The following is a 27167-nucleotide window of genomic DNA, read 5'->3' as shown; positions in this document are numbered from 1 at the left end:
TGTGACTTGTTAAGAAATATCCTTTTCTTTTCCCTAAAGCTTTAACCAAGGATTCTGAAAATCAGAGAGGTAAGCAGGTTTCAAGAGAGCCAAAATACATGATTTGATGGTGATTACCAATTTGAATACTGTTGGTAATAGACAGATGAAAACCAGCTCTGGGTCGTGGCTTCATGTCAACTGTCAAGGCTAAGTTAGGACTGTGTTACCTCAGCTCCTTCTACCACCAGCTCGGCGATACTAAGTTGCTTGTTGGGTATTTTTTTTCGTCCTGCTGTCAATTTCAAAATGACAGTAAGGCCTCATTTTAAGGGAAGCTACCACATAATGTCACTTCCAGTGAGCTGTGAAAATGCTCGCTTTCGACTTCCTCATAGGAGCTGCTCGAGTATGGAGTGGACGCTCAGGTTCAGCTCGTGTTTTGACGAGCAGACGAGCTGCCAGCCTTGCCGGGGGAGGTCTTTGGAGGGAATGAGCAGAGCTGGAAGTCTCATCTGCCTCTGGAGAAGGCTGCCCAGGCTAACCACCTTCCAGGGGTCTTTGCTGTTCACAAGGATTCTGGTTCTCAGCCCATCTAGCTCAGCCTCAGGGACAGCCCTTCCTCCAGATGCTGCAGCCCCTTTCCCTCCCCTTACCCATCTCTGCAGGGCTAGGCAAAGAGATTTTAGAAAAGGTAAAACTGACAAGGGGTTGACTAAGATTTTTGAAGGCAATGGGAGAAAAAGGCTGAAAAGAGATCATCTTTCTGTCATATTTCCTTTGGGTGCTCAAGTTATCAGTGACTGTATCCTTTCAAGCCAGCAGCTCAAAGAATGAAACATAGCAAACATTTTCATTTTCACCCCAAATTAGCCATTAACATTTCCTCAGTTACTCTTTTAATACTTATAACTTAGATGAACTAGTTTCTCTTTTCATATGCGAAAAAAGGCAGTCAAAACTCAGCTTAGCCCTGCAAAACCTTTGCCATCAAGACAGTCCTACCTGGAACGCTTTGAAAAAGTGCCTTTGGGCCGGGCTTGGTGGCTCACACCTGTAATTCCAGCGTTTTGGGAAGCTGACGCAGGCGGATCACAAGGTCAGGAGATTGAGACCATCCTGGCCAACATGGTGAAACCCTGTCTCCATTAAAAATACAAAAATTAGCTGGGTGTGATGGCATGCGTGCCTGTAGTCCCAGCTACTCAGGAGGCAGGAGACTGAGACAGAAGAATCGCTTGAACCTGGGAGGCGGAGGTTGCAGTGAGCCGAGATCGCGCCACTGCACTCCAGCCTGATGACAGTGACACTGTCTCAAAAAAAAAAAAACAAACACAAATGCCTTCAACTCGAGCCTAGCCACTGTGGCTGCAGGATCTTGACTAACCATGTAACTTCTCTAAGCCTTTGTTTCCTCATCTGTAAAATGGGGACACTTATTCCTACTAGGTTGGGGAGACAATATTTGGAGGTGTAAAACACCTAGCAGGTTGCCTGGCACATGGTAGGTGCTCAGGAAGTGGAAAAGTTTTTACGGCTATGATTGGGAAGTAATAACCCAGCACAGGATGGATGACATCAAAGCAGAAGGCTTTGGTTAGATGTCACCTACTCCAGGAAGCCGGCCCCAGCTTCTCTGTCTGCATGAGGTGCTCTTATAGGCATCCTCAGCCCCACCCCTTCTTCCATGATAGCCCTTCCTGAGCCAGTCAGCGTCCTTTCCTGACCCACGGCCCAGTTTCTGCTTGGTACCCAACCTAAAGAACATTGAGAAGCCCCCGTTCCCTGATGTGTATGATCTCGTTAATAATAAAAATAGAGAGGTTGATTAACTACACGGGTTGCCTTTCAAACTGTGGGAGTGGGGTGTGGTAAACGTGACCCCAGGGGCGCATCAGGGCCTGATTGGCATGGAGGCCATTTATGCAGCAGCCAAGGACAGGCTGCCCCAAGCCCCCTGCCTCCCAGCTAGTTGTGTCTCCTAGGTCGGGAACTACAAGCGGACTGTGAAGCGGATCGACGATGGCCACCGCCTGTGCAGCGACCTCATGAACTGCCTGCATGAGCGGGCACGCATCGAGAAGGCGTACGCGCAGCAGCTCACTGAGTGGGCCCGGCGCTGGAGGCAGCTTGTGGAGAAGGGTAGGGAGGCCCCGGCACAGGTCCTGTGGCCTGGAGGCAGCTATGCCCCAGCTACGGGCTCTGGGCACGTTGTGACCCTCTCTATGCCAGTTTTCTGTCCTTTAAGATTGGGGCAAGAGTGCATTTCCCAGTTCCAGAGCAGGGTGTGATTTTTATGGGGAGCATTAGTGTCCGTCACCAGCAGGCACAGGCTCCGTGAACTTTTGTCCGCTTTCCTCGGGGACACAGGATTACAGCCCTTGTCATCCATAGGATACACTTGCCCTTGCCGAGTTAACTGAGAGCTCGGGTAAGTTCCTATCCCGTGGAAGGCCTTGCTGCTCGGCACCTTGGTTTCTAACACAGAGAGCCATTTATTTTTAAACTTGGCCATGTAGCAGGTCAGATAAGACTAGCTGGCAACACCTGGCAGTCTTTCTGAGTTTAAATTTTAAGGGAATAATTATAGGTGCTATATGGTGGAGGTTTCACTCCCTTCTGTCCCCACCGAAAAGCTCAGAAGCTTCTGCAGCTTCATCACTGCCACTGTTGTGTGGACAGGGGCCATGTTTAGAACACACTTCCCAGCAGTGAAGGGGGAGCTTGACTGATTACAGGCTTTCCGGCACAGAAGCAGAGCAGCACAGGTTTCTCAAGGTGTGTTTTGGGGCAGGCTCTCCTGTGCTGACCAGCTGTCCTCAGGAGCCAACTGGGGAGCCAGGCCCCAGGCGAACCAGGTCTAGTCCAGCTGCCTGTCCTTTCCCGTCATGCTGACACGGGTTGTGTGTGTGGGCTTAGCCTAGTCCTTAGGGCAGGGTGTGTGCCCAGGCTGTGGAGCAGGCACGTGGTGGAGGAGGGGCCTGGGGTAGGTCTGTTCCCTCGGTCGGTGGCACTGTCATCATTTCATTTCTACCTGCTCCAGCCCCTCTCCCGGGATCCAGCTGTCAGTTAGAGCTTGAGGTTTACAAAGCTCTGGTCCAGAGCAGGCTCCTGCTTCCTCCTCTCCTGCCTCCTGCAGGATGGGCTTCCATTCTGCCGAGGGGACAGTCTTCATTCCAGTGTTCTCGAGCTTGTGCTCAGAGCCAGGCTCTTTCTGGGAGTGAATGAACACGGTCCTGCAAAGGGAGGCAGCACAGGTCTAGCCAAGGGCCAAGCAGGGCAGATAGGAGCCACGCCAGGAGAAGCGTTGGCATGATGTGGATGGGTGCCCAAAACCTGGGAGAAGCGTCTGCTCACTTCAGAAGGTCCCCCCTTCTTTGGCCACTGTTAAGTAAATTAAGACTTCTAAGATGTGGAAATTGGAGTTTTTAAAGAGTTCAGTGGCTTTAAATAAAGGAAAGGCATGGCCAGATGCAGTGGCTCACGCCTGTAATCCTTGCACTTTGGGAGGCTGAGGCGAGTGGATCACCTGAGGTCAGGAGTTTGAGATCAGCCTGGCCAACATGGTGAAACCCCGTCTCTACTAAAAATACAAAAATTTAGCCGGGCGTGGTGGCGGGCACCTGTAATCCCAGCTACTTGGGAGGCTGAGGCAGGAGAATCACTTGAACCCGGGAGACAGAGTTTGCAGTGAGCCAAGATCGCGCCACTGCACTCCAGCCGGGGCAACAAGAGCGAAACTCCATCTCAAAAAATAAAAATAAAAATAAAGGAAAGGGATGTAATACCCCAATTTTCTTAACACGAGTGGCAAAGCAAATTCAGCTTCAGGAACTGAAAAAGGCACAGAGTCCCTGAGAGAAAAATATCTGAAACCCCGAAAGGAAACCCTCTGTGGTCTAAATGCCCACATTGAACAGCCAAGGTGTGAGCAGAGGAGACCCCACCATGCCCCGCGTTGAGTGACCCACAGCTTTTCTCCCCTGTGCAGGGCCCCAGTACGGGACCGTGGAGAAGGCCTGGATGGCCTTCATGTCCGAGGCAGAGAGGGTGAGTGAGCTGCACCTCGAGGTGAAGGCCTCGCTAATGAACGATGACTTCGAGAAGATCAAGAACTGGCAGAAGGAAGCCTTTCACAAGCAGATGATGGGCGGCTTCAAGGAGACCAAGGAAGCCGAGGACGGCTTTCGGAAGGCACAGAAGCCCTGGGCCAAGAAGCTGAAAGAGGTACATCTGTCCTGCAGGCTTCCTTGCCCGGCCTCGCTCTGCCTGGCACCTCACCAGCAGCACCCCCTCCTGCACCCAGGACTTTCTGCTACTGGCTCTAGGCACAGGAGGCCATTTTAGGTTTTTCTCCTAAAATTTCAAGTAACATTGATACCTGTTTTTCTAAAAGTAGCAACCAAAACCAGAGTTTTGTCGAGCCTTGGCTAATTGGAGGCTGTCATCTGTCCACCCCAGCCCTCCGCTTGTGTGCCCCGCCCCTGCCTGCAGCCTCGCCCCCATTCCCTGCTGGAATGGGCTAGACGGTAGATGTGCCACCCCCAACACCCAGCTGTTCTCTGGCCCTGCACTGCCTTCCTCCTCCTCAGAATCATCCAGAACATGCCTCTGTCTTTCCGGATGGTTTTCTCTGTGTCTCCTTTTCTGTGTTTTAGCTTTTGTCGCATCTCCTTTCTCTTCTGTTTTGTCCCTGGCCCCATTCATAATGAAACTGTCTGTGTCTTATGAGGCCTTTGCTGTAAACTCCTCCTTCCCTCTAGAATGAAATCTGTGGCTTTGGCTCAAATAAGGAAGGATCTATTGAGAGAGAGAGAGAGAGAGAGGAGAGAGAGAGAGAGAGAGAGAGAGAGTGTGTGTGTGTGTGTGTGTGTGTGTGTGTGTGTGTGTAAAATAGCCATTAAAACCAGAGGAAATGTGGCCGATCACCCTGCGCCCCCTCCCCCCAACCACCCAGTATAGTCCTCTCGCTCATGCTAGGTTCCTCCTTGGAACTTTCTTTGTATTCGCTGATCCAGCAGCCTGGCATGGTCTTCCTGGGATGTCCATAACCCCTCCATGTGCATGCTCCATGTCATCTCAGTGGCTTTCTCCACCCACCCCATGCTCCGTCTCTGTTGTCCTCCCCAACACTTAACGCCCTCCAATTGACTCTGGCATGTAACTTTTCCTGTACTGTATCTGCCTCCCACAACTCAAATGAAAGCTTCACGAAGGCCTGGGCTCTTGTGTTTCTTGCTGTGTCCCTGGTGCCTTGAACCATTCACGGGGCAAGCAAGTGCTCCGTGAATATGTGTTGAGTGCATTCCTGTTGTGACTAGTTGCTATGATAGTATACATACAATTTTGTACCTGCCTTTTCCTCCCCTCTGGGTAGCACAAGCATTCCCATGGTCTGTGTAACCTCTAGTGAGATCCGGAACTCCCAGCGACATGGCATTCAGGAACTCATTATCCCTGTAGGTAGAAGCAGCAAAGAAAGCCCACCATGCAGCGTGCAAAGAGGAGAAGCTGGCTGTCTCACGAGAAGCCAATAGCAAGGCAGACCCATCCCTCAACCCTGAACAGCTCAAGAAATTGCAAGACAAAATAGAAAAGTGCAAGCAAGATGTTCTTAAGGTAAATTGTACACTTGTTTTTACACGTCGAGTGTCACCGTGTCAGTTGATCACATGTTTGGCACATAGTAAGCCTTCTGTAACTGCTTGGGTGATTGGGTGGATAGAGGGATAAAGAACCAATGAAACACACCCCTGTCCTCAAGAAGGCCACAGGTGAGTGCCCTAGCACCTCACCTCACCATAGCCACTGTACCTGCTCAGTTGAGGGGCAGAGCCAAGCTCTGGCCAAGCTGGGGGAAAGAGAGAGCTCTTTGTGCTCAGAGACACAAGGACACTGGGATTGCTGCAGGGAACTGCTTGTGCCAACATGGGCATGGCCAGTGGTCAGTGTGAATGGGCATGGCCAGTGATGAGTGTGAATGGTTGTGGCTGGTGGCAGGTGTGAATGGTTGTGGCCAATGGTGGGTGCGAATGGGTGTGGTGTGAGCTGGCATGGAGGGTTACGAGGACCAAATCGCCAGTGGCCTGGATAGCCAGGCTGAGTAAGGAGCTTAGGATGCTGCTGACCAGGAGCCACTGAGGAAGGCCTGAGCCTGGGTGGGGTCAGGGAGGAGGTGAGGAGGGGGAGATGGTTTAGAAGGATTGCTCTGCTTGTGTAGGGAGAGGGGCTGGAGGCAGAGACCTGGGGGAGGGACTGCAGGCTGGGAGCACTTGTCTGGGCAGCCAGGTGGGAGGGGGATGGAGGTGCCCCGCAGTCTCCACAGTGACAGGCCGCAAGAGTGAGGCAGAGGTTATGGAGCCAGGGGTGGCAGAAGGGTGGTCTTTGGCCCATGAGAGACCGTGACCGGCACTGTGGCATCCTGGGTGCCCTTCCATTTCTGTTGTGAAGGGGAGATTTTCTGCCCCGGTGGATGAGAGAGAAATCACTGTGTCAACTATGAAGTGCTCCGCAGATGTCGACAGTGATTCTGCCTAGAAGGTCCTGGAGTCACAGGACTTAAAACCAGACAGCGTCATCGTCTTGTGATTTACTAGTTCACAGGAAGGGAGGGCTCAGCCCTCGGCCCCACCTCCCCTCCTTTGCTCAGCCATGACAGGTGAGGGCTGGGGGGGTACAGTTGCCGAGGGCCTGCCCTGCCTCAGTGTTTGGAGATGAAATTCCCCACCAGGATTTGCAGAGAGAGACGGAATGAGGTAGAGAGAGGCTGCACTCCAGGAAGAGGACATGGGCAAAAGGGAGGCAGGAGGCCTAAGCTGGTTTCACTACCCACTAACCTTTCCCGGCCCCTGTCAGTTAGGTGGTGGCATCCCTTTTTTGTGAATGAGAAAACCAAGATCAGAGGGGTTAAGTCGTGCCATCCAGCAGGTGAGAGCAGGAACTTCTGACCTCAAGCCCATACATATGCCTATGCCCTTTCTCCACTGTTCCTCACTGCTATGCTGTTGGCGTAGCAAGGGGAACCCGTCATCTACACATTCATCACTCAGACCGAGCGTCAGAATCCTCTGGGAAACCCCTCTCACTCCCATTGCTGGAGCCAGGAATCTGGGCTTTTGAAGCAGCCCAGGTGCCTCCATGGTGGGATCAGGTGAAGAGCCTGGAACCAACTACTGAGTGCGGGGCACGTGGGCTCAAGAAGCACAAGGTTGGCCGGGCGCGGTGGCTCAAGCCTGTAATCCCAACACTTTGGGAGGCCGAGGCGGGCGGATCACAAGGTCAGGAGATCGAGACCACAGTGAAACCCCGTCTCTACTAAAAATACAAAAAAAAAAATTAGCCGGGCGCAGTGGCGGGCGCCTATAGTCCCAGCTACTCAGGAGGCTGAGGCAGGAGAATGGCGGGAACCCGGGAGGCGGAGCTTGCAGTGAGCCGAGATCGCGCCACTGCACTCCAGCCTGGGCAACAGCGTGAGACTCCGTCTCAAAAAAAAAAAAAAAAAAAAAAGAAGCACAAGGTCCCGGAGAACTCTCCGGCCTTTGCTAGAATCCCAGGGAATCAGGTGCCCAAAAAGGTGCCTAGAAGAAAGATGGGGCTTCTCCATGTTGGGCGGGGCCGTGCCTGTGTGAGAGAAAGGGAGACGGAGATGGAGAGGAAGAGAGGCCTTTCATGTTTGACAGCCACCCAGAACATCAACTCAGGCTTTGCAGAACAGGCCCAGGGCGCGAGGTTGGACATAAGCGTCTGGCAGGATGAATGGGACACTTTGCAGTGGGTTCCCTCCTGGGGCCCTCCCTGCCTCTGTGGTCTGGCCAGTAACTGCAGGACGTGAGAGGTCCTTGTGGGCCTAGAGCTCTGGAGAGGAGGCCAGTCCCTCCCCAGCACCCTTCTTGACGCAGTTTCCAAAATCCAGCACACAGCCTGGGCAATGTAGTGAGACCTCATCTCTACAAAAAATTTAAAAATTTAGTTGGGTGTGGAGGCATGTGCCTGTAGTCCCAGCTACTTCAGAGGCTGAGGCGGGAGGATTGCTTGAGCCCAGGAGTTCAAGGCTGCTGCGAGCTGTGGTCACACCACTGCACTCCAGCCTGGGTGACAGAGTGAGACCCCATCTCTAAAGTAGGTAAGTAGGTAGGTAGGTACATACATACATACATACATACATACATACATACCACTGCTGACTGGATGCACATGTACTTTCATGTTTCTCATCAGCCATCAACTACGTCTTGGAGCATCCATCAGAAAAGAACTTTTTGCATTTAGTGCGAAAATATTACAATCTACCTAAGGGTGAAGGCCGCCTTTTGTTTTACTCCATGGGTATTCATTGAGAACTTTCTGTGCCCTGCAAGGGGGTTTCCAGAACAGTGATGACCGTGCTCAGTACCTGGCCTGTGCTGGGGGCAGGACTTGGGGCCAGCAGGGTCGGCACAGGCTGAGGGCAGGGGCAGTCCAGAGGTGGAGCATCTTGTTGCCACTAGTACCCTGAGAGCTTCTGGGAGGCTACTGTGTCTTGAAGGCTCCTGAGATGGGACTGCTGTGTCACTTAAGCAGTATCCTCCAGATGCCGGGCGCTGAACCCACAGCTGTGTGTCTTGGGCTTCTGAGCTAGGCTCCTATGCAGGGCTGCCAGGTAGTGGGCACGGGCAGTGTCGATGGCGGTGGGGAATAGGAATCACCACAGCGCTGTGGAGCTCTCTTTCTGCTGGGCATGCCCCAGCCCTGGCAGGGGTGGCCTTTTCCTGTAGGCACAGAGGACCCAAGCCCAGCCATCTGAGGAGGCTGAGAAGCAGAGCAAGGACCCGGATACCAGGAGAGGAGAAAGGGGCAGGAGTCAGAGCCCTAGAGGGCGAGGTGGGACCTGGTCTCAGGAGACTGCGGAAGGCTTCAAAGAGAGGAGTTGCTTTGGAGCCTGAAGCGGAGTCTCCCAGGGCCCTGAGCCTCATGAGTCAGAGACGAGCATCTGGGAGGGGAAGAGGGGAGCCTCATGGGCAGGGTAGACTCAGTCCCAGCTGGGGGCAGAGCGGGTGCCCCATAGGCTTGCAGTGGCTCAGGAAGCACTCCATCCTTCCTCATCCTTCCTTCCTTCCTCAGAAGGCCCTGCATATGTTGTTAGGGACAGCAAAGCTTAGACTCGAATGGAGCCCGTGACTACCCCCATAGTAGAAAGAATTGCAATAAATAGGTGGCCCCAGCCCTGCTATCGCTCACCCACCCCAGGGGGCCAACACGACCATGATCCCACCAACTAACAAAACCACCTGGTCACCAAACTGGTGGCCCTGTCCCCAAGATGAGGGGTGAGGGGAGGCCATTGACCTCGAGGCACATCCCCACCAGATGAATGTGCCCACTTCAGCCACATCTTCAGAATTTCACACATTTTCTAGCTGCCCCTCGATACTCTTGAGATAGGCCACACCTGCTTTTAACATTTCCTGCCTTGCAAAACCCCTTCTTGGGACAATCTGGGAGGGAGCAGCTATGTGAGGGGGATGGAGTGTGCTGAAGGACAAGGGAAGGAGGACTTTTTTGAATGCCTTCTTCCTGCAGCCCATCATTTACATATCAGAACACTGTGAAGGAGAGAGTGTCCTCATCTAATAAAGGACAGTGAGGCTCCAAGAGAGCTGCAGGATTCAGCCCCAGCCCCACCTTTTCTGTGGGAGGCTTGAGGGTAGCCAGGCACAGCCTTCCCCACAGGAAAAGAGGACATGGGCGTTTGGCACACTCAAGACCACACACACCAAGCTCTTGGGGAGACTGCCCTTTGCCGGCATCTACCTCTCTGGGCCTTGCTGCAGCTGAGAGACCGGGCAGATGGCAGGAGTGTGATTTACCTTGCAGGAGTGGAGGGACTGGAACTTGAACTTGAAGTCTGTCAGAAGCTAGAGCTCCTGTTTTTTCTTTGCATTGGAATCTGGGGAGGCCTGAGACACTCCAGGGGTGGGGTGAGCCAAGGGCCGAATGGAAATGAACCTTTGTCTTGTGCCTGGATTTTCCTTTAGACCAAAGATAAGTATGAGAAGTCCCTGAAGGAGCTCGACCAGGGCACGCCCCAGTACATGGAGAACATGGAGCAGGTGTTTGAGCAGTGCCAGCAGTTCGAGGAGAAACGCCTGCGCTTCTTCCGGGAGGTTCTGCTGGAGGTTCAGAAGCACCTAGACCTGTCCAATGTGACTGGGTAAGTTTCCTTTGAGCTAAAACACACATGTCGTTGAAGTCAACGGAAAGTGCTTTTAAAGCAAACTCAGATGCTGCTCCCAGGTTTGGGATGGCGCGTTTGTCAGGAGGTCTCCTCACCACCCTCAGGGCCTCCTGCTTCTCTGTAATCTGCGTGGCAGGGAGGGCCCCTCTGCTGAGCGTTTCTGCAGCTGCAGGCATGGCTGGCTGGACCTGTGGAAGGCCTGGCTGACCCAGCCAATTGCTGGCCCAAGCAGATAAGGCCAGGCCCACTCTGCCAGCTCCACGTACGGGTCTGGGCAGGAAGGGAGATTGCCCTTTCTGGGGCCACAGCTAGGACCAATGCAGCTGACTTTGCTTTGCTTTGCTTTGCTTTTCCTTTTCTTTCCTCCCCCTCTCCCCCTCTCCCCCTCTCCCCCTCTCCCCCTCTCCCCCTCTCCCCCTCTCCCCCCTCCCTCTCCCTCTCCCCTCTCTCCCCTCTCCCCTCTCCCCTCTCCCTCTCCCTCTCTCCCTCTCCCTCTCCCTCTCTCCCTCTCTCCCTCTCTCCCTCTCTCCCTCTCCCTCTCCCTCTCCCTCTCTCCCTCTCTCCCTCTCTCCCTCTCTCCCTCTCTCCCTCTCTCCTCTCCCTCTCCCTCTCTCCCTCTCTCCCTCTCTCCCTCTCTCCCTCTCTCCCTCTCCCTCTCTCTCCTCTCCCTCTCCCTCTCCCTCTCTCTCTCCTCTCCCTCTCTCCTCTCCCTCTCTCCTCTCCCTCTCTCCTCTCCCTCTCTCCTCTCCCTCTCTCCTCTCCCTCTCTCTCTCTCCTCTCCCTCTCTCCTCTCCCTCTCCCTCTCCCTCTCTCTCTCTCCTCTCCCTCTCCCTCTCCCTCTCCCTCTCTCTCTCTCCTCTCCCTCTCTCCTCTCCCTCTCCCTCTCCCTCTCCCTCTCCCTCTCCCTCTCTCTCTCCTCCTCTCCCTCTCTCTCTCTCCTCTCCCTCTCTCCTCTCCCTCTCCCTCTCTCCTCTCCTCTCTTTTCTGACAGAGTCTTGCTCTGTCACCAGGCTTGTGTGCAGTGGCGTGATCTCCGTTCACTGCAGCCTCCTCTGCCTTCCGGGTTCAAGCGATTCTCCTGCCTCAGCCTCCCGAGTAGCTGGGATTACAGGCGTGAGCCACCGTGCCCAGCCGCAGCTGGCATATCTAAGATCCACTAGGGGTGAATCTGGCATTTCTGGGCTGGTTGTGCCTGGGACAGTCTTTCTTTGAGGCCCTTTGTGATCAGCTGACTGCTTAGTGGCTCTCAGCCCCCGGGACAGCACATACCCTCTGAGACATGGTTCTGAATTGTGACATGGAAGCTGTGCTGTTTGTTCTGAATTGTGACATGGAAGCTGTGCTGTTTGTTCTGAATTGTGACATGGAAGCTGTGCTGTTTGTTCTGCGCTTTCCTCATCTGTGCTTCTGTGATGCCTTCACCAGGGCAGAGGTCCCGGCTAACTCAAGGGCATGGACTACTGTCATCCATCTAGCAGAACCATGTAGGGACGCATCACAAAAACACATTCCTTTTGTCTCCCTCTGTATAAAAATCATCAAAGGCAAGTTATTGCACCACTGTTGCTCTGCCACCATTCCATTTTTATGACAGTTTTGTAAAGTGGGTGGCACTGACCCCATCTTATCGATGAGGAAGCTGAGGCTGGGTGAGATTAAATGACTTGCCCGAGGCAGCTCTGCTGGCAGGAGCAGGGTGGGGCTGGCCTGTGTCGGCCTCTTCTGCATGTGGAGTGACTTCCATCATGCGGAGGCTTGTCTGTCTCTGTGTCTGGATTTCCCCCTTTTAATACAGGCACCAGTCATATGGATTCGGGCTCCTGCTAGTGACCTCCTTTTACCTTGATTACCTCTATAAAGACCTTATTTCCAAATAAGGCCACATTCCGAGGCACTGGGGTTTGGACTCCAGCATGTCTCCTATGAAGGACACAACTCAACCCTTGATGGAGGGGATCATGTCCACTCAACAGAGGAGGAAACCGAAGCCCAGAGAAAGCACATGACTCACCAGCCATAATGATTATAAGTGAAAATATCAGGTCCAGCGGTGATCCATACTCTTCCCCCACAGGGCAGCTTCCTAGGAAGGTGAGCCGGCGATGGCTGCCAGGCGGAAGGCGGCCCCCACCCCATCTTGGTGGGTGTGTTCAGCACTGGGTCATCTTCACACTCTGCATTTGCACATCTGGGTATAAAGCCTTTCTGACAGATGAGGAAGGAGGGTTACTTTCTAACACCCTCCAGTTTTCTCTTCCTCAACTCTGGGCCTGGTTAAATGGGAGCACACAGAGTGGTGGCCCACGCAGCCCACCTGCTGGTGCCTTTTGCATATGTGACACAGAGCAGGGCTCATTCATTGCTACCTGCTTTGCTGGTTTGATTTAAAGCTCATTTGTTAGAAGCCATCTGTGCACGTGGCGGCCCGTGATATTCCACCCGAGCCAAGGGAGGAGTGTTCTGGCTCTGTCTGTGAAACCACCTCACGGGGCAGAGACCACGGGACCTGCTCTGGCTGGCACTGGGCTGGGACAAATGGTAGCTGGCCCCTGCCTTCTAAAAGAGCCATGTTTCCCTCTGATTTAGCTACAAAGCCGTTTACCATGACCTGGAGCAGAGCATCAGAGCAGCTGATGCGGTGGAGGACCTGAGGTGGTTCCGAGCCAATCACGGGCCAGGCATGGCCATGAACTGGCCACAGTTTGAGGTAAGAGGAGGGTGTGCCCATGACCTCGTTGGCCTGGAAGAGGACCTGGGCCCACAGAGTTGGTAGACGATGTCCTCGTTCTCATTCCAGACTCTATGTTGGTGTTTGCCCTGTTTATCAGGCAGTCTTTAGGCATAGCTATAGTACAGACCAAGTTCTGGCATGGAGGCCTGGGGGGCTGCAGGCATTAACAAAGGCCTTCTGAACCTCTTGGGAAGTTGCAGTTATGTCCTCTCTAGTTGGCAATGTTTGACTGTCACTCTTTGGCCACTGGCATTCCCTTCCTTCCTAGTCAGTCCCTGGAGCCGCAGGCACACAGGACCTCAGGTCCCTGATTCACCCTGTGGAATGGCCGGGAAGGGAGCAGCCGCAGTGCCCCCCTCACAGTGGGCCAGGGGAGGGGAGGTGGTCTCAGTGGGCAGCCCTCCTTACCCTTCCAACAAAGGACTTTTCCCTACTCCAGGCAGTAAATTCAGTGAATCCTGATTCAAAATGAACGTTCTTTTCCCATCATGTGGGTCTGAGCCTTTCATTATCTTTACATTCGAAATGCAAGGACTTGGGGATCTCAGGACTCACCCAGGCCTAGGATTGGTCACCAGGCCCCACCTGGCACCCTGAAGGCAGTGGGTGAAGGTCCTGCTGCCCCTAAGGCTGAAGCACGTGGCGTCAGCTGCCCCAGCGGGGATGCTGAGGGCGACTACCTCTGCCGTGGGCATGGACCTCGTGGCTTCCCCGACTCAGCAGTGGCCAGAGCCCGGGCTGCATTCAGATTCTGCTCACCTCTGACCAACTGTGGGAAGCTGAGCAAACTATTCACCCTTTTTGTGACTCGGTTTTCCCACGTGTGGAATGGGAATGACAAGAGCACCCATCTCCTGTCGGGGGCTGTTGGGGAACATGGTGACTTTGTCCATGCAGGGCTGTTGACCCAGGCCCACCCCCCAGAAGCCTCCTGGGGCCTCGTAGCCTGCAGTTTTGTCAGTCTTTACTCCTGCATTTCTTTTGTGGCCCTTAACAGGAAGGTTTCTCCAAATGACAGCATGGGCCCTGCCGCCGAGCACTCCCCTGTGCCAGCCCAGGACTTGCTCCCAGGAGGAGGCTGCAGAGCAGCTGTGCCCCTTCCACAGAGACACTGGGAGAGCATGGAGGGCCAGAGCCTTCCCGAGTGGAAGTGGCCCTAGAGGGGACAGCACAAAGCCCAGCCTCTCCTCTGGAGCCACACACCAGGAAGCCTCGGCTGATGTGTTTTGTGCACAGCTGGGGTTTCACACACAGCGAGGTTTTGCTGCTCCCGGAGTGGCACAGGAAACCACCTGTGAAACTCACTTGGGTACCTTAGAGGTGCCCATTATATCCAGAGAAGGGCACAGTGGGGAGGACTATTTGACAGTCTGTCTCCTGGAGGGTGTCCCAGCCAGAGCCCAGGGGGCCCTTCTCTCTATGGGTCCATGGGCTGGGAACCAGCCCCTGTGCGTTCCTTGTGCGCATATTTGCAGCTGTTACAGGACCATGCCTGACTTTCTCTAATGCAGTTCTTTGTTTTATTTTTCATGCCACAAGGATGAAGTAAGTGTCTGCGTTCGGCTAACTCATAGAGTGCCATACGCCGTGCAGGGTGTCTGTGGCCCGCATGGGTGTGTGTGCTGCCCCTGCCAGGCTCCTAGCAGTTCAGCTGAGGCTGCCCTGCTGTCAGGGGTATTGAAAGCCAGCCCTTCCCTTCAGCACCAGCTTGGTATTGATCCCATTGGCCTTTGGAAGCTGCCTGATCAGGATGAATTTATATTCAGAGGTCACTGTGGAGAACTCTAAGGTTCTGATTGAGTTCTCAGTCAACCTGTTCCAGTCAGAAAATAATTAATAGACAAAAAGGTGACCCAGATTTAGGATCAGGGGCCCAGGTCTGCCACCCCCTCTGCGTGGGCAAGTCACGTTGCCTTTCTGGGCCTCAGTTTCCTCATCTGACAAATGGACAGGTTAGACAGGATGCTTCTGAGTTGGCTTCCAACCTAAAAGTTCTGGCCGGGCGCGGTGGCTCAAGCCTGTAATCCCAGCACTTTGGGAGGCCGAGACAGGCGGATCACGAGGTCAGGAGATCGAGACCATCCTGGCTAACAAGGTGAAACCCCGTCTCTACTAAAAAATACAAAAAACTAGCCGGGCGAGGTGGTGGGCGTCTGTAGTCCCAGCTACTCGGGAGGCTGAGGCAGGAGAATGGCGTGAACCCGGGAGGCGGAGCTTGCAGTGAGCTGAGATCTGGCCACTGCACTCTAGCCTGGGCGACAGAGCGAGACTCCGTCTCAAAAAATAAAATAAAATAAAAAATAAAAGTTCTGTAAGTACGTGTGAGCAGAGCTGTGGACTCAGCCACACCAAGTTTTAATCAAAGTTGTCTGGTAACCGGTGGAGATGTGGGTGAAGGAGAGCTCATTAAACATCTGCAGGCATGCACAGACTCTTCTAGAAAATCAAGACACAGTCTCCATTCATGGTTTTGTCCTAGTCCATTTTCCGTGCAGCTGGTGAAGCCCGTTCGCTGCCCGGGAACTCATGAGGCTTCCGGGAGGAGCGTGCTGTGCTTCGTTAGTCCCAGCATGAGCTCAGGTCCCAGAGGAAAATCCCAGGGCAGCAAAACACAGGGGAGAGCCCTGCTCCTTGGAGACTGTGAGTCTGCTTGCCTGCCCCTTCTGTCAGGTGGTAGCCACCTAGCCCTGGTTTTATTTGCAGTCCAGGGCCCATTTTTCCACATGGCAGGCTTGCTCAGGTCTCCGAAGCCAGCTGTCTTGACCCTGTGGCCCAGGGACAATTTAGGGCATCGATGCAAAGGATCTTCAGCACTTCAGGACAAGTGCCTCAGAGGCTGGCTCATGTCTACTTTAGGAGGCTCAGCACGACATCTGGGGAGGCCACAGGGGCCCATGCTGGCCTGAGGGGGATGGGGCTGAGAACCTTGGTGGGCAGGGTCAGGATCAGGAGGCCCAGGACCTTGCCCTGGTCCTCACCACCCCCACTGGTCCTCTAGGAGGGGGCAGCATGGCCTGGGGGTGGTGGTAGAAGTGCCCCTGCTTTGAACAGTGAGGAGGGGCTCGGGTCGTTTGGAGTCATAAGTGGGGCGTGGGGAGCCCGAGGTCTTCCGGGAAGCCAGTGAGAGCAGGGGCCCCGAGTCTACACATCAGATGCACGGAGCGGACTGCAGGCTCGCTGGGTAGGAATGGAGGACAGACGTGGCTTCCCGCAAGTGAACCTTCGGTTTCTCTCCCTCGGCACCTGTTACCCAGGAGTGGTCCGCAGACCTGAATCGAACCCTCAGCCGGAGAGAGAAGAAGAAGGCCACTGACGGTGTCACTCTGACGGGCATCAACCAGACAGGCGACCAGTCTCTGCCGAATAAGCCCAGCAGGTGAGTGGGTGCCACCTCCATCCAAAAGAGGCCGTTCCATGGAGGGGGGCCCCCGGGCAATCTGCATGGTCCAGGAGAGCCCCAGCCTGGACACCTGGGAGGTTCCTGGGCTCCCGAGCTCTGTGGACCATGACCCAGCCTGGACACCTGGGAGGTTCCTGGGCTCCCGAGCTCTGTGGGCCATGACCCAGCCTGGACACCTGGGAGGTTCCTGGGCTCCCGAGCTCTGTGGGCCGTGGCCTGGGGCATCTCCGGGGAGGGTCATCTTCCTGCCTGGTGCCAGAGCTGCTGACAGATCCAGAGAGGGAGCCTTGGCCCTGAGCTTCAGACCCGAGTGGGTAGGAGCTGATGACAGGGCTGGCATTCATGTCTCCAGGGATAGCACCGCCCTGCCTGGACACTGGTGGAGGTGCCACCCTGGTTCCCTTGGGCAGCCGAGGTCCTGCTGAGTTTCGTGCTCACTCTGTATTACGTGCAGGTGCCGGTCAAGGGAGGGACAGGAGAGGACTGCCAGACATCTCCCTTCCAAATTACCTCTTTGCTAGGAGCATTAGTTATTTCTGACTTAGTCACTGGCTGAAAACGAGAGATATAAGGGTGGCACTGTGGTCATTAGAACCTTCTGGAAAGTGTGTGCTAGAGGAGATCTTCCTACAGGACCTGCCCAGAGGCCTCCATGTCACAGTCAGTAATAGTCATTTCATACTGGGGCTTCCTAAGAAGGCTCAGCGCAGGTTCCCATGGCCTTCCTGCAGCCCCAGGCACTGAAGCCCCCAGCCAGGCTTCCCAGCAGGTGTGGCTGTCATCATTCTGCTGCTGTGCACACTGTCTGGGCGGGTGGGCTCGGCGGTAAGTGCCTGTCCCAGGGATCAGGCCAGCACCTGTAATGCTTGGGGGTGGGAATGGGAAAGAAGAAACACTGCCTCAGAGGAGACGCTGGGGACCCTGGGCTGGCCAGGGCTGCTGCACAATTCAGCCGCCCCCACCAGTGCCCTCTCACAACAGTCCGCTAGAGAAAGGTGCCAAGGAGGGAGGAGGGCCGGTGAGCTCAGACGTGTGGCCTGGATATTGGCCTCCAGCAGGCCTAGGTCCAGTACCCCTTGCCAGGCTGAAGCGGATGAGGCAGTTACTGGCCACTCAGGATCACTCTGGTGGCATTGGAGACATGTCCTCGCCTCCCTTCCTTGGTTCTGGAGTGGTGGGTGCTCAGGCTGAGCCGTCCGTCCAGTGCTTTGGGGGCCTGTGCCCTGAGGCCCTGGTCTTGGAAGTAGAAGGTGCTGCTGGCCAGGGTAGCCCGGTCCATAGGATCAGTTCCTTGGTGGGGCTCCACGGCCCTTGGTGCCTGTCTGATTGCTTGACGGTCTCCCTGTGGTCTTCGTAGTGCGTAACTTAGCTCCCGGCTCCCAGCCCTCAGGCAGAGCTTGGCCCAGATCTCTCTGGCTCCCACACTGGGCCTGGCACACAGTAGGCAGTTGCATGACTGGATTTTCCCTCTGGAGCACCAAAGGAATCCTTTTTTATGCCTAGAAAAGACTGTGCAGCAGGCCCTGGCCCTGATTTTGGAAGCTCCAGCCCCACAGAGCAGAAGAGTGAGCCTTGAACCCCTTACTAGTCAGGAGGAGGCCGTGTGGTCTGAAGAGCTCAGAGGCCTCTCCCACTCATCCATGAGAGCCGGCCCCTCCCAAATTATCACTCTCAGAGGAGACCCCAAGGGGCTCTTTGACCTCCCCCCAGCTCACGGTGGTAGGAGCCAGGACAGGGGAGAAGCCCTGAACATGGAAACCACTTTTGCTCCAACTGTGGCTTGTCACCCACCACCCCAGGGCCCCTGCTCTGGACGGACTGTCTCCAGGTGCAAGGAAGGAGAAGGGAAACCAAGTCCTCTCCTAGGCTCCTGGACCATGTTTCACAGCTGAAGTATTATTGCCCGCATTCTGCCACAGTAACCTTTCTGTTGAAACACCATGGTCCCCTCCAGTCACAGGAGGAGCTGATCTGTCCCTTGAGATCCTGCAGCTAGGAATTGCCAGGACCCTCATGGGCCCCTGCAGAGCTGGGATCCCCTGAAAGCTCTCTCTCTCCATAGCACCCTTAATGTCCCGAGCAACCCCGCCCAGTCTGCGCAGTCACAGTCCAGCTACAACCCCTTCGAGGATGAGGACGACACGGGCAGCACCGTCAGTGAGAAGGAGGACACTAAGGCCAAAAAGTTGGTGAACAAACGCTTCCTCTGGTCCCACCTCGCTCGCTCTGTCTCTCTCCCTCTGTCTCTCTGTCCAGGGGTCTCACCCCTGAGCACTCAGCAATGCACGAAGCTCTGCAGGAAGGGGGCACCTGGCGTACTGCACCCAGGCCTACCGCCTGCTGGTGCACAGGCTCTCTGGCACCCCCATTCCTCGGGGAGGGCACAGCTAACAATCTTCAGTTGCTTTTTTTCTGTCCTCTGTTAACCCTTCAAGGCCCCAGCAGCACCATGACAGGAAAACAAAAAAGCACGCAGTCTGTGCTGGGGACTAGAGAGCGAGGCCCCAGGTTGGCCTCTGCTGTGGGCATCTCCAGCCGCCTGACCCTGGAAAGCCTGTTGGTGGCTCAGGATGAGTGTGGATGGCATGAACTCGCACTAGCACTGGCTCTACCTGTGCTCCTTCGGAAGGAGCCCTCAGCCCTGAGCCCCAAGGCTCCAGTGCCCTCCCCTTGCAGGGGCGGGGGCCTCACACCCTCTGCCAGCCCTGTGCTGACAGCCCTGTGGCCTCCCCTTTCTTGCAGTGTCAGCAGCTACGAGAAGACCCAGAGCTATCCCACCGACTGGTCAGACGATGAGTCTAACAACCCCTTCTCCTCCACGGATGCCAATGGGGACTCGAATCCATTTGACGACGACGCCACCTCGGGGACGGAAGTGCGAGTCCGGGCCCTGTATGACTACGAGGGGCAGGAGCACGATGAGCTGAGCTTCAAGGCTGGTAGGTGGGCTCCCCCGGCATCCAGGGGAGGAGGGCTTCCCACCTGCAGGTGGGGGACTCTTTTTTGTTTTTTAAGTCTGGAAAAGTTCTTGCTAGTTTCACTTGTGAGTCACTGCAGGCCCTTCCCCAGTGCCCTGGCTTCATTGTCAAAAGCAGCCAATTGGCTGGATGCTGTGGCTCATATCTGTAGTACGAGAGCTTTGGGAGGCCGAGGTGGAAGGATCGCTTGAGCCCAGGAGTTTGAGACCAGCTTGGGCAACATGGCGAAACCTGTCTCTACAAAAAATACGAAAAATTAGACCAAGCATGGTGACACGTGCCTGTAATCCCAGCACTTTGGGAGGCCGAGGCAGGCAGATCACTTGAGGTCAGGAGTTCAAGACTAGCCTAACCAACATGGTGAAACCCTGTCTCTACTAAAAATACAAAAATGAGCCAGGCGTGTGGCAGACGCCTGTAATCACAGCTACTCAGGAGGCTGAGGCAGGAGAATCACGTGAACCTGGAAGGCGGAGGTTGCAGTGAGCTGAGATCGCACCACTGCACCCCAGCGTGGGTGACAGAGCAAAACTTTGTCTCAAAAAAAAAGAAAAAATTAGCTGGGCTGATTTTAGTGGCACGTGCCTGTAGTCCCAACCATCTGGGAGGCTGAGGTGGGAGAATCACCTGAGCCCAGTAGATTGAGGTTGCAATGAACCATGATTGTACCACTATACTCCAACGTGGGCAACAGAGCAAGACCCTGTCTCAAATAAATAAACAAACCAAAGTAGCAGATTAGCTGGGTGTGGTGATGCATACCTATAGTCCCAGCTGCTTGGGAGGCTAAGGCAGGAGGATCACTGAAACCCAAGAGGATGCAGTGAGCCATGTTCATACCACTGTACTCTAGCCTAGAAGAGAGAACAAGACCCCATCTCTTAAAAAAAAAAAAACAAAAAAACAGGTAGGCCGGGCACAGTGGCTCACGCCTGTAATCCCAGCACTTTGGGAGGCTGAGGTGGGCAGATCATGAGGTCAAGAGATCAAGACTATCCTGGCTAACAGGGTGAAACCCTGTCTACTAAAAGTACAAAAAATTAGCAGGGCATAGTGGCGGCTGCCTGTAGTCCCAGCTACTTGGGAGGCTGAGGCAGGAGAATCACTTGAACCTGGGAGGTGGAGCTTATGGTTAGCTGAGATTGTGCCATTGCGCTCCAGCTTGGGTGACAGAGCGAGACTCGGTCTCAAAAAAAAAAAGAAAAAAAATAGTAGCAGATGCCCAATGCCAAGACTCAGAAATAGTGAGGTGCCCCCAAGCCAGTGCCTGGATGCCTCCCCTCGCTGGGCCAAGGCTGTGAACTGCAGGGCACTGGCTAGTCACGCAGAAGGGCATCTGGAGAAGCTGTTGGCCAGGACCACCAGGTTCCCCCATGTGTACTCTGGGAGCTGCTAGCCCTGTAGGTCCCTGAGGGAAGCCTTTCTCCAGGGGTCCCCAACTGCCAGAGAAGCCCTTAGGAAAGCCACAGCTTTGCCCAGACCCTGGAGTAGCACTTGGCATGCCTCTGGACCAGGTAGGGCCTTGTCTCAGGTAGCAACTTGTGTGTGTGCACATCTACCTGCCCCCACCTACCATGCACATACCAACCCACACACATACCTGTGTTGCCAGGAGCAGGAACCATAGTTTTATAAAACAGCCTGGATCCTGATTATGTGTGCTCTACCTGTGAAGACTTGCTGTCCAATGTCTTTTTCTTCTTTGAATGGTCTTCAATGATAATCTTTTTTTTTTATTCTTAATAGAGACATGGTCTCACTCTGTTAGCCAAGCTGGGGTACAGTCATGCAGTCCTAGCCCACACCTTTGTTGGCTCACACCTGTAATCCCAGCTACTGGGGAGACTGAGACAAGAGAATCACTTGAACCTGGGCGGTGGAGGTTGCAGTGAGCCAAGATCATGCCACTGCACTCCAGCCTGGGTGATGGAGTGACACTCTGTCTCAAAAAAAAAAAAGGAAAATTGCTATCTTAGTAGCACCTAAGGAAGATGGAGTGGCCTAGGGCCAAAGCAGACTCAACAGCAAGCCAGATTCTTCCCTCTCTCTTGCCCTCTTTGTGAAGCTCCCCTAGAAGCAGCATCTACCACTCCAAGAGGGAAACTGGGCCAGAACTCAACCCACATAGGCTGAGGTGTGCCCCTGCCCTTAGGCTACACTTGTGGGAAAGGCTGCCTTACCACCAGCACCCCAATCCCCCACTCAGCAGGGAAGCCAGGGCCTGGGGGCTGTGCCCAATGGCCTAGCTTCTAACCAGCCTTCAGCCTCCTTCCCTCAGCACTCAAAATGCCCCCCTGCTGTCCCCAGACACTCATCCCCTGGGCTGGTTATCAGCTAGCTGCCTCTGCCCAGTTTGGGAAGTTGGGTTTTTTTGGTTTTGTTTTTTGGGATTTTTTTTTTTTTTTTTTTTTTTGAGACGGAGTCTCGCTGTGTCGCCCAGGCTGGAGTGCAGTGGCCGGATCTCAGCTCACTGCAAGCTCTGCCTCCCGGGTTTTTACGCCATTCTCCTGCCTCAGCCTCCCGAGTAGCCGGGACTACAGGCGCCCGCCACCTCGCCCGGCTAGTTTTTTGTATTTTTTAGTAGAGACGGGGTTTCACCGTGTTAGCCAGGATGGTCTCGAACTCCTGACCTCGTGATCCGCCCGTCTCGGCCTCCCAAAGTGCTGGGATTACAGGCTTGAGCCACCGCGCCCGGCCAGGGATTTTTTTTTTTGATGTGCCTTTAAGCCATCTTCATCCAGTTTCTGATATCTTTGGTTGGGGTTGTTACCCCCGACTTTGTTGGTTTATTTGTTTATAATTTCTAACTCCTTTTCAATCCTACCTATTGGGTTTGACAATAATTTTGTAGGTTTAAAATGTTTCTTCCTGGCCGGGCGCGGTGGCTCAAGCCTGTAATCCCAGCACTTTGGGAGGCCGAGATGGGCGGATCACAAGGTCAGGAGATCGAGACCATCCTGGCTAACATGGTGAAACCCCGTCTCTACTAAAAATACAAAAAACTAGCCAGGAGAGGTGGCGGGCGCCTGTAGTCCCAGCTACTCGGGAGGCTGAGGCAGGAGAATGGCGTAAACCCGGGAAGCGGAGCTTGCAGTGAGCTGAGATCCAGCCACTGCACTCCAGCCTGGGCGACAGAGCGAGACTCCGTCTCAAAAAATAAAATAAAATATAAATAAATAAATAAATAAATAAAATGTTTCTTCCAGATTCAAGTAAATTGTCAAAAGCAAACTGATTGAAATGAACCTTCTAATCACCAGTTCACATTTGCACAATGTGAAAGCTTTCCTGTTCGTTCTATTTTCTGTGTTATCCTGCTTTTTCACAATGCAAAATTAGCTCCCAACCGGTGTGGCTTGACTTACGTCTGTCTCTTGCGGTGCTCTGGCTGTTTGCCACATGGTAGTGTGGGGCTACAGGTCTCATCCTAGCCTCGGTAGCCTGGAGCCAGGCCTGTGAGCACAGCAGCCCATGAAGGCAGGACAAAAGAAACGCCAGGGGCCCAAGGCACAAAGCAGGGGAAGAGATGGTGGTTCATCACGGCTGCTGCCCTGTGGCCCCTGCGTCTGCTCCTAATGCCTCGGGGTCAGATCTTCAGGAGCACTGCTCTGGCAGAAGTGGCATGACAGTGGGAGGTTGAGCCAGTGCTTATGCGTGTCCCGCCCTCCCAGGGTTCTTTGGTGTCTTAACACTTAATCCTCACAGCACCCCCAGTCCACAGATGAGGGCCACAGGCCCAGGGAGTGGAGGCAGTTGGTCCAGGTCTCCCAGCCAGTGAGTGGTGGCTCTGGGATTTGAGCCCAGGCAGTCCGGGGAGCACTGAAAGCCCCAGGCGTTAGCTCCGCAGGCATCTTGACCAGCATTGCTGCCATACAAAATTCAAAGCATCAGGGAAATGCTAAACCAGGGGGAAAACTGCATCTAGTTCTGAAAAATGGACGAAAAGATGCCCAAGCGAGTTACAAAACTACAAACTTAACAATAAAGGCCAAACAGCACTGGGACTATTTCTTTCCCACCAATTGCTTGCTCCTGACAAGGTCCGAGCCAGCAGGCCCAACTGGCCTTCCCTGCAGTGAGTTACCAGCCAGAAGCACACGGGCCCTGCCCACCCCTGGGCTCTGAGCTGCTCTGCTTCCCTAACCTGGCAAATGCCAGACCTGGGGCCCCGCCCTAGTGCCACCTCCTCCTCACCATCCTAGTCTGCCTCCTTGAGACCAGGCTCCATCAGTTCCTCTCATCTCTGTATCTCCTCCTCTACCTGAGGCCTGGCCAGAAGTAGGAGGTCCTTCAGGCTGGAACAAGCAGAAGATAAATGGAACCACGTTAATACATTAGAGCCACAGGGAGATTCCAGAACAGTGCCAGGGGCTCCTATCTCAGGGTGTCAGGAAGGGTTGACACATGGCACCGTGCACAAGTCCTCAGCCAGATGCTGGGGATAGAATGACAGGTATGACTGTCAGACGTGGTCCCTTCCCCTCTCACAGCCTGGAAGTTGCAGAGGAGAGGGATTAACAAAGGCGGAGAGACCCCAGAGACAGCTGCTGGGAGAAAGGCGGCCGGGGCCCTGGTGGGGAGGACAGAAGAGGCCCAGCGTGAGGGAGGGGCACAACCGAGGGAGAATTCCTGCCACCTGGCCAGGGTGGTGAGGAAGGCACAGCCCTATGGAGCTCGATGCTGCAGTCCCAGTGGGAGCCACTGTGGCAGCTGAGAGCTGCTTGCTCTAAATTACTGTGTGAGACTGTCATCTCTAGATCTGTCAGAGGCCCATGACCAAAGAGGCAACTTAAAATGCATTTAGTAGAGAAATGACCAGGCCCTCGGCCTTCCCGCCACAGAATGCCTGGCCTTCCACTCTCTGTGGGCCCGAAGCTCGTGAATGCGGCTCTCTAGCCCACCATCGGTGTCACACCCTCTCATGGAGACGGCTCCCTCTTTGTCTTACAGGGGACGAGCTGACCAAGATGGAGGACGAGGATGAGCAGGGCTGGTGCAAGGGACGATTGGACAACGGGCAAGTTGGCCTATACCCGGCAAATTATGTGGAGGCGATCCAGTGATGAGCCAGGGGTCAGGCCAGCGGGGGACGGAGGCGGCGGGCCCAGGAGCTTCAGCCAGCCATGTGGGCATCCACTCCTTTTCCTGCAAGAGATGATGGTTCCATTGCTCTTGGCTTCATGGTGTCCCTGGAAGGCAGATGAGCTGGTCATTTCGCCTGGGACTCGGCACCTTTCCGAGTGCAGCTGGAGGGATCTGAGCGCAGGAAGACGCAGAACAGAAATAGCTGCCCCTCCCCGCCCACTGTGCCTATTGGCCTATCATGGATCTCTATGTTCTTGACTTTGTCTCTCCTTTCCGAGTCAATGGTGGGTTACACTGATCTTGTTCCACTGATTACTCTCTCTGACGACTCCATCACCTGCAACTTAAATGAACAAGCTTACATCCTATTTTCTGAGTGAAGATTTTGAGGTTTTTAATTTAAAGGCTATGTACAGTTATACTTTTTTATACACCTGTTCATTTCTACTTAAATTATGGCACAGATTGATGCACACCAGTCTTGAGGAAGCGATCTCCCTATTCCCATGCCCTGTTAGCCATGCCATGTGTAGGCTTAGCCTCAGGTGGCAGATGATGTTTGAGGAAACAGATTGTAGCAGGAAGATGGAACCGGGTTATGGTCGGGTTTCTGTTGGGAATGCTAATGCTCTTTGTGCTTTTGGGCATCTGAATGGAAGCTTTAGATAGAACCTTCGGTAGAACTCCCCCAAATCGCCATATTTAAAAATTATTTTCACTCTATTCTTGCTTAAAACTATACTCTTTTGCAAATTAACAATTTTATCAGTGATTCAGAGTTAAGAAGACTAACTTTTCAAGCAAATGCATCTGTAGATAAAGATGCTTTATATTAGACTGTCATGTCTCAGTGTATATCTGTATATATTATTTGATATTCAGAGAATCTAAAGCACTCATCTACTGTTTTAATGAGATTTAACAGTGAGTTTCGTTTGTAAACTGCTTGAAGTCTGTGGCGTTCGGGCACAGGTCTGGCTGGCCAGCTGGGTCTCCTCCTGGGCTCAGTGGGCCTGGGGCCTCTCTGACGTGGTGCCTGCTGGAGGGAGGCTTGTCATCACCGGCTGACTGCTGGTCCGGCTTCTGACTGGCCTTTGTCCTGGTTCCGTAGCAGAACACTGTAAAAGTGCCCGCGACTTTGCAGTAGTTGCAGATTTCAGTCGTCCTATTACTTGTGTGCAAACAAAAGCTGGGTCTTACCCACCGCACAAGTCTCTCCGGCTGCCCAGAGTCGCCAGGGAGCAGGTGCTGCAGCCAGAGCTACACTGTGGTCACATGGGGCGGCCGGGGGTGGGGGAGAACCTGTATTTTATGTAACTCAGCAGTGCCCACCGCCATCACGAGCTATGCATTTACTGTTCCCAGTGAGCAGATGTCTTGCTTGGAAAGTGGACCTGTGTCTGTGTCTGTCGCGAGAACTTACCAGCAGAAATCCTCATTTCTGTGCTACAGATTTACCAAAAATTGTCGTCTTTTCAGTTGAAGAGTTCCTTTAAATGTATAGTATTTTAGGAAAAAATCAATAAACATTTGATCTCGTGCATCTGGAAGTCCCTTTGCCATCATCTGTCTTCACGCCCACTTCACTTGGTGGGGGTGGCCTCCCTGGGGCTTACTAGCTTTGGAGCTGGGCAAGATCCAGGGCACAGGACCCCTGCCCAAAAGGCCATGGCCCACTGCCCCTGCCAAACTAGAGGTTGGGGATTTGAGGCACATGAGCCCTTTGGGGTTCCCTTCTCCCCGAGACCTGCTGCTGTTTGACCTGGGCTTCCCCACGGTGCGGGCATTGGCTGGCGCCTCTCTATTGCCCCAGCCCAAACAGCAGGACAAGACTGGTGTCACCCATAACTCTCCTCTGAGCACATTTTCCTGAGCACCTACCGTGTGCTGTCCACTTTTTACTTACATTATCTGCAAGTGCATCTCCAAACATCTCCATGGGGTATGGGCAAGTCTCCCCCATTTCCATTCTACAGCCAAGGAAACAGAGGCTCCAAGAGCCAGCCAGGGTTTTTTGAGGAGTCTCAGCCAGCCCAAGGCACTGAGCGAAATCCCTGAGGAACCCCTTCCCTCGCTGGAGAAACTGAGCGGGGAGGAGGCCTGGCTTGGCAGCCTTGGCTGGCTTGAAGATGGGAGAGAAGCAAGACATGAGGGCGGCTGTGGCCATGCTCACCAAGCCCTGGGAAGGCTGCCCAGAAAAGCACGCCAGCTGGGCATGGGGCCTCACAGAGCACCCGGGAGTGAGGCAGGCAGCTGCCCCTGCAGTGTGGCTTTGTCCCGGCTCAGCAAGGGTAGGGGACGGGTCCTTGTCACCCAGCCTCCTTGTCTGAGGGGTGGCGGGTCCCCTGCTCCTAGCTTCTGAGGAGCTGGAACCCTGCAGCCTGGGGCGGACGCCCAGCTTGGCCCACAGCCCCAGGCTGCAAACAGGCAGAACGGGGTTGGGAGGGGAGGTGGCGGGTCACAAGCAGGCTCCTGGTGCCCCTGGCCTCAGTCACTGCCCAAACACCGTGGCGAGACCGTGGCCCCCGCTGAGCTGGATGAAGCAACCTCCACTCTAAGGCCAGATCACACAGCCCCCCGATGAGGGATCTGGCAGGGCCTCTTAACTGCCCACCTCCCCTCTCCTACCCTGCCCTCAGAGGCCAGCTTGCAAACTTGACCTCATCTCTGGGCCTCAGTTTCCCCAAGTAGAAGTGAAATTTTTCCAGTTGGAGAGTTAGAGCAAGAAGAAAAGGTGGCCTGGGCAACATAGTGAGACCCTGCCTCTACAAAAAGTTTAAA

General features: G+C 54.3%; 1 protein-coding gene across 11 annotated transcripts in view; it reads left to right on the top strand.

Moving 5' to 3' along the window:
• The window catches only part of LOC105464331 (protein kinase C and casein kinase substrate in neurons 2), a 145948-nt gene extending 120019 nt beyond the window's left edge, over nucleotides 1-25929 (top strand). For 8 of the 11 annotated variants that reach the window (XM_011712135.3, XM_071080689.1, XM_071080691.1 and 5 more), the window contains exons 3-11: nucleotides 1965-2121; nucleotides 3971-4206; nucleotides 5443-5598; nucleotides 9993-10168; nucleotides 12779-12899; nucleotides 16178-16299; nucleotides 18386-18508; nucleotides 19066-19262; nucleotides 24252-25929. In XM_011712135.3, coding sequence (XP_011710437.2) covers nucleotides 1965-2121; nucleotides 3971-4206; nucleotides 5443-5598; nucleotides 9993-10168; nucleotides 12779-12899; nucleotides 16178-16299; nucleotides 18386-18508; nucleotides 19066-19262; nucleotides 24252-24364 — 1401 coding nt within the window. In that variant the 3' untranslated portion in view covers nucleotides 24365-25929. Of the gene's footprint in view, nucleotides 1-39; nucleotides 70-1964; nucleotides 2122-3970; nucleotides 4207-5442; nucleotides 5599-9992; nucleotides 10169-12778; nucleotides 12900-16177; nucleotides 16300-18385; nucleotides 18509-19065; nucleotides 19263-24251 lie in introns of all 11 variants that reach the window. The other 3 variants (XM_011712138.2, XM_011712139.3, XM_071080693.1) reach the window with 2 other exon arrangements.
• The last annotated feature ends 1238 nt before the right edge of the window (nucleotides 25930-27167 follow it).

Source organism: Macaca nemestrina, chromosome 15, assembly GCF_043159975.1.
Source record: "Macaca nemestrina isolate mMacNem1 chromosome 15, mMacNem.hap1, whole genome shotgun sequence".
Classification (NCBI taxonomy): Eukaryota; Metazoa; Chordata; class Mammalia; order Primates; family Cercopithecidae; genus Macaca; species Macaca nemestrina.
The sequence above is the reverse complement of the archived record's forward strand: the minus strand, read 5'-3'. Positions and strand labels throughout refer to the sequence as shown.